The sequence below is a fragment of the Pyrus communis genome, chromosome 2, assembly GCF_963583255.1.
Source record: "Pyrus communis chromosome 2, drPyrComm1.1, whole genome shotgun sequence".
Lineage (NCBI taxonomy): Eukaryota > Viridiplantae > Streptophyta > Magnoliopsida > Rosales > Rosaceae > Pyrus > Pyrus communis.
In genome coordinates this window covers 27,678,540-27,684,816 of record NC_084804.1, presented here as the reverse complement: position 1 = coordinate 27,684,816, position 6,277 = coordinate 27,678,540, and the positions used below count along the sequence as shown (strand labels likewise).

Genomic DNA, 6,277 nt, shown 5'->3' with positions numbered 1-6,277 from the left:
GAGCGGCGTTGGTGGATAAAGAGTTTGTCCATGCTAATAAAAATTTGACAAGATCAGACTTGAATAAAACAAGTTAATCAAACTGAACCAATTTTTTTGAAAAATCAATTTAGGAAATAATACAAGCTTTACGTTTCGATTGTGCTACGAATGGTTGTCTTCGGGACTTTTCCTTTAATGAATTTTCTTGTCTCGATATTAAAAAAAAAAAAAAAGAAAAAAAAGAAGGAAATTACGAAAAGCCAGTCAACACCTCCTCCGCGCTAGTTTTGCGATCTGAGACAGGGTAGCTCGCATTTCATAGCCGCAGTCCCTCCCCAAACCCAACCAACCATGTCGAAGCTCGTCGGCGTCCTCGCCTTCCTAACCCTAACCCTCCCATTTCTGGCCCACTCCTTCTCGCCGGACCACCCCACCGACCGCCGCGTTCTCGTTCTGCTTGACGACCTCGCCGTCAAATCCTCCCATTCCTTGTTCTTCAAGTCCCTCCAGTCTCGAGGCTTCGAGCTCGATTTCAAGCTCGCCGATGATCCCAAGATCTCCTTGCAGCGATACGGCCTCTACAGCTACGACGCCTTGATCCTCTTTTCTCCTTCCGTCGATCGTACGTCTCTCGGTTCTGAATTTTTGATTGTTTGTGTTTTTGTGATTTGGGAGAAAGTTGTGGAATTTGCCAACTTCGATCGATTGAAATGGAGGATCAATTTATTCAGAAATTGTGTTTGTCGTGTATTATAGGTTTTGGAGGATCCATTGATCTGGCTGGTATACTGGATTTCGTGGATAGCGGTCATGATTTGATCATTGCAGCTGATACCCATGCATCTGATTTGATCCGCCAAATCGCAGTTGAGTGCGGAGTTGATTTCGATGAGGTTAGTTCAAGCATCGAAGCATTTTCATTGGTTGCTGCATTGATTATATGTTTTCAAGATTGTCAGAATTTCCTCTGAATTGAATTATGTCCAGTATGCATAATATCCTCCACTACCCGAACCCGAAGACTAGTGCAAGTACTTATGAATGTAGCCAATTCTAATGAAATTTAATTAAATGGGTGCGCACAAAATTGAACTTCTTTATTAACTGCAGGATCATCATTATATCGTGTTATGAACCGTCACTACATTTGAGCTCTTTATGAATGATCTTTGTAGAGGTTTATTTGGGCATCTTGCCAATTACTAATTCCTATGATTTATTTAATTACACATCAATACATATACTACATTGATGTGATTGGGAGGTTGAAAAAAATCCTACTTCTTAATGCAAATAGTATATTTTCCAATTGTACAAAGAAAAAATCTTTTGTTTTATATTCCTTTCCTGAAATTACGGATTTCGTATAAAGCATTTGGGCCGCCACTGTTTAAATAGTTATTCTGGATAGATTTTTTCTGCTCCTCTCACCTCATACAGTATTGTACAAGGCTTAATGACACCCAATATTCATATCCTTCCCTTGAACTCATACAAGTTTATCTAGGTCTTACCTTTTCATCCAGCATTTTGAGCTTGATTAAGGAATTGATGTGTTTGGGTATTTTATTTATTATGGGTACAGGATCCTGCTGCTATGGTCATAGATCACACAAGCTATGCAGTTTCAGACACTGAAGGCGATCATACAGTTATTGCTAGTGATGATTTCATCAAGTCTGATGTAATTTTGGGAAGTGAGAAAATTGAGGCAAGTGCTATTCTGATTTACTATTAGTTGTCCAGTTAAATTGTGTTATTTCGTGCTCATGTGTGTATGTCAATTGGTAGTATCACTGTTTAGTTTTTACAGAATATTGTTTCCAACTCAATTAATTTCCTGTATGAACTTCCTCAGGGAATTTCTCTGTCCTTTCCTTTTCATTCTTTTTCCCACAAAAAAAATTGTAAATTGGAGGACATTTTGAACCTGCTAATTTTCTAAATTTGCCTTTTATTTTTGTATGTTTTTCTCTTCCATCAAGTTATATGTGTCTGGCCAGGCCACAGGTTGTCACATTTTTTCTCAAGCCATTCATTTTTTATGTCCTTGTATCCACTAGTAGCTTAAGCAAATTATTCTCAGAGGAAAGATCAATGGTTGCACTTTGAGACTGTTCAGTGCACACTACTACTAAATGTTGATGTTAATTGTTGTCTTTGTTTCTGATATTGTTTCCATTGGTTGTTCTGCCACAGGCTCCTGTACTTTTCCAAGGGATTGGCCATACAGTAAACTCTGAAAATAGCCTGGTAAGAATTTTTAGTTATCCATATTCAATGCACTGCAACAAACAAGAGAATCGACCTTTGTGCCGATTAAAGTCATTCAACTGTGATTGTTCATGGTTTTTCCTTTAAATTTTATAACCTTCTCTTTTTCATGTCAATATATGAAACATTGTAGGTTTTGAAAGTTCTCTCAGCTTCACCTTCAGCATATTCTTCTAACCCCAAAAGCAAGCTATCAAATCCTCCATCGCTCACTGGATCTGCTATATCTTTAGTTTCAGTTGTGCAGGTATGTTAACTATTCACTGCCCGTCGCCTGTCGTCCATTCCTCCTTTACTTCATTTCCGTGTCTATTAATTTTGTAATACATATATGATTTCCCTTGTTCATGTGTTTTTTATCCTTTAATTGGAAAAATCATGCTTATGGTCCATGACAAGGAAATGATATTGATCGTATTAGTTATTTACAACTTTCTGTTGGCTTCATAGCAAAAGAGTACCTATCTCTTTCTCCGTCTCTCATATTTTTCGGAGGCAAACATAGGACTAATTGCAAGTTGCAACAACATATCTACTTCCAGATAACTGTCGAAGAGCATCCTACTTTTGTTTATCGTTACCCTTTCATATTATTTTTTACGTCCTCTTTCGCCTGTGGCCGGTGACTTTTCTCAAAATCCTGCCGTACCTATTGCTATTGGAATGGACTTTAATGTGTGATATTCAGTGTCACAATATAGCTCCCTAGTGTCTGGTTCCTGATGTTTCCATTCATAAACATTACTAAGCCAGTAAAGTTCTTTGGGTGGACTGGTTAGTAAATGAAATCTATTTCCTTTGATGCTTTAGTGATTGAATGTGAGTGCATCGATTGTACACATTGTATTTTCTGTAACGGTTTTCTTGTGTTTGTCTCACAGGCAAGAAACAATGCTCGGGTTTTGATATCTGGTTCATTAAGTTTGTTCAGCGATAGGTATTTGATATTTGCCAGCTAAATGACGTTTTCTTAATTTTTACTGTTTCCACTCACAAGATTTGGTTTTATTTCCAGGTTTTTCAGATCTAAGGTGCAGAAGGCTGGAAGCTCAAAGAAGTAAGTGATGCTCTGATTTCTAATTCGATTTCCTTGCCATACTTGTTACAGTTACATTGATATTTTAGGACATCTCCTTTTTTAACTTTCATATAAAGTATGAACTTACACATAATCAAAGAGGAGAAAAGTGCCTTATTAGTGGAGATACAGCTTGCCTGTGGGGAGTTAACTCATAACTATACTTCACTTTGTGAAGTGGTCTGGTTGTAGCTTAGTTCCCAAGTTAACTGGTGTATTGGATATGATGAAAATTCAATTGTTGATTGTTTATAAACAAATAAAAGGTTATAGGCTACAGTGCTTGTCGAGGAATGGATGTCCTTTACAACTCGATGATGAGCTATGATTCATGCGGGGATTAGGCTAGACATGTAGACGTCAATAGAAATATGCATGTTGGGGAAGTAAAGGGCTCACAAGCTGTTTATATGATATTTATTTTCCCTATGTAGCTGTATCATGACTAAAATATGCATTTTTGAATGGGTCTATTGTGCATATCTCTTAATACCGCAGAATAATTTTCGGTTTGAAAGAAGAAATTTATGAGAAACAATTTTTGTGATAACAGACATGAGAAATCGGCAAATGAGCAGTTTCTGACTGAACTTAGCAAATGGGTCTTCCATGAAAGAGGTCATCTCAAGGTGAGGCAAAAATTATTTTCTTGTAGTCAGAATTTCGTAAGTTTATTTAATGAGGCCTGAACAAAATAAAGAGGAGAACAGTAAAAGAGAAGTGATGGTGGGTGATTTAACTCATCGTATTGCTTCATTATAGCTATCTATAGTCTATAGTTAGCATTTTTGGGTTTCTTAAATCCTCACCTTGTTAAAACATGTTTGTCTGTAGGCTGTGAATGTAAAACACCAGAGAGTTGGGGAAGCCGATGAACCTGCAATTTACAGGATCAATGATGACTTGGTAATTTTATTTACTTACGGTGTTAATAAAACTCCCAAAAAACAAAAAGAGCAAAGAAACTAAAGACTTCGGCATCTGACACTGCAATTGCAATTTGAAGGAATATTCGGTCGAGATTTATGAATGGCGTGGACAACGTTGGGAACCATATGTTGCTGATGATCTCCAAGTGCAGTTTTACATGATGAGTCCCTATGTTCTGAAAACCTTGTCGACCGATCAGAAGGTAATGCACTTTATTCACTGCAGATTTTTCGTAAATATCCCAGCTTAATTTTCTTTTTGTGTGTCAGGGTCGTTATTTTACTGAGTTTAGGGTTCCAGATGTTTATGGGGTTTTCCAGTTCAAAGTTGAGTACAAGAGACTTGGCTACACAAGTTTGTCTCTCTCAAAGCAGGTAATTAAATGTTCCTATAAATGGTGTCGATGCATCTCTAACTTGTTAAAAAGAAGATGTTACAATTAAACGAAGTTTTGTATGGATTTATGCTTCAGCTCGATGGAGGACATCATGTACTTAAGAAATTTGAATCTGATAATATAGTATCGAAGCTTCATAATTGATTGAAAATTTGTGGGTGCATTAATAAAGTTTGAATTAAGTCTGATTAGAAATTTTCAATTTCAATTCACCGCAGTTATTCTTGTAAAACTTATTAGTCCAATTAGGTATTAGGATAGGTATTTGAATGGTGAGAAACTGAGAATAAATAAAAGAACATAAATATAGTATCTACCATTGAACGACCGGCTACTAACGTTTTTACACCTGGAATGGCATACACTTCAACTTCGAGTAAGGATGATAAGCCTAAAGTACCCCAAACTTTGTATTGTGACAAAATGTGATATTTTATTTATTTATTTATTTTAATTCTTTCTTTTTATGAGTGAGTCTGGTTTTCTGTCTTAGTGTAATGTTATTTTATCCACTGCTTCAATGGAAACTTGGATATTGAATTGCAGATCCCTGTTCGACCATTTAGACACAATGAATACGAAAGATTTATACCAGCAGCTTATCCCTACTATGGAGCAGCATTTTCTATGGTAACTCTTTTGTTCTCTGGAATGGGCCTCTGTTACATTATACATTCACTCACACGCACGCACAATGAATGCAAAAGATACGTACACACAACAAGCGTCTTAAACAAGATCCCTTGCCATCCAAACTGCCCTTTTCTTATATTTACTTCTATAAATATTCTGGATGTCATCTTTCCAACTCTCGTTTAATGGCGTGAGGAGCATCTCAGCATTCATGGCCGAGTCGTTAGTGTTTAGCTTCTGTATTTCAATTTACACCGGTGGCATAAGCTATTTGTACGTAATTTATTGGAGTATGATTTTAGCAGTGTTCTGATAACAAGATCTTCTCGGTATTGTGATGCAGATGACAGGTTTCTTCGTCTTTACGGCAGTCCACCTGTATAACAAGTAGGTGTAGAACAATTGTAGGGGAAGATGTACGGCGATGACTAAGAGCTGATTAGGAACGGAAATTTTGATTAGGCAATAGCATTACGCAGACTTTTCTATATTATAAATGCATTATATTATTAAGTGGTTCATTGCCTCTTTTTTTTCTCTTTTCCGAAAGAGCATGATTCATTAAACAATGTAAAGTATTATATTGGCAGCAGCCATGAACATCTTGCCAGCAGCCACCGAGGCAGCCTCAGAGGAGAAACCGAGTGGTACATTCGACCAAGAAAATCAATAGAAATGGTCCTTGAAATTGATTACCATCCATTATTTTGATCATTCCGTTAAAAACTTCGTTAAGTGTTTCGGAGCTCTTGGTCGAAAGTTTGGTCAATTTTCAAAGCTTTGTAACTTAATTGTTTTTTAACCAAATTCAACCCATAATATATCAAAATAAAGATAGGAAAGTGTTGAATAAAATTATACCTATTTGGAAGTCCAATGGTTGCCGGAGATGACCGGAAAATAGCCTGAAAGTTGACTGGTCCGCGGGAAACTAGGTAAACTTTAAACGTTCATAACTTCTATAACAGTCAACGAAATCAAGT

The 6,277-nt window shown here is 36.8% G+C and overlaps 1 protein-coding gene across 1 annotated transcript; it reads left to right on the top strand.

Annotated features, from left to right (window-relative positions):
• Nucleotides 1-232: 232 nt before the first annotated feature.
• On the top strand, nt 233-5,829 carry LOC137725370 (dolichyl-diphosphooligosaccharide--protein glycosyltransferase 48 kDa subunit-like). Its single transcript, XM_068464031.1, has 13 exons — nt 233-604; nt 739-875; nt 1,568-1,693; nt 2,182-2,235; nt 2,390-2,503; nt 3,138-3,193; nt 3,272-3,313; nt 3,888-3,963; nt 4,169-4,240; nt 4,341-4,466; nt 4,534-4,638; nt 5,208-5,291; nt 5,638-5,829. The coding sequence occupies exons 1-13, from the start codon at nt 334-336 to the stop codon at nt 5,683-5,685; spliced, it is 1,311 nt and encodes a 436-aa protein (XP_068320132.1). The 5' UTR covers nt 233-333; the 3' UTR covers nt 5,686-5,829.
• Nucleotides 5,830-6,277: the final 448 nt, after the last annotated feature.

Bases quoted from the DNA above. Each gene is read 5' to 3' on its own strand.
- LOC137725370 (XM_068464031.1), top strand. From the start codon at position 334: ATGTCGAAGCTCGTCGGCGTCCTCGCCTTCCTAACCCTAACCCTCCCA. The intron at 3,194-3,271 runs GTATTTGATATT...TTTTATTTCCAG, and splicing joins TTAAGTTTGTTCAGCGATAG to GTTTTTCAGATCTAAGGTGC. The intron at 4,241-4,340 runs GTAATTTTATTT...TGCAATTTGAAG, and splicing joins ACAGGATCAATGATGACTTG to GAATATTCGGTCGAGATTTA.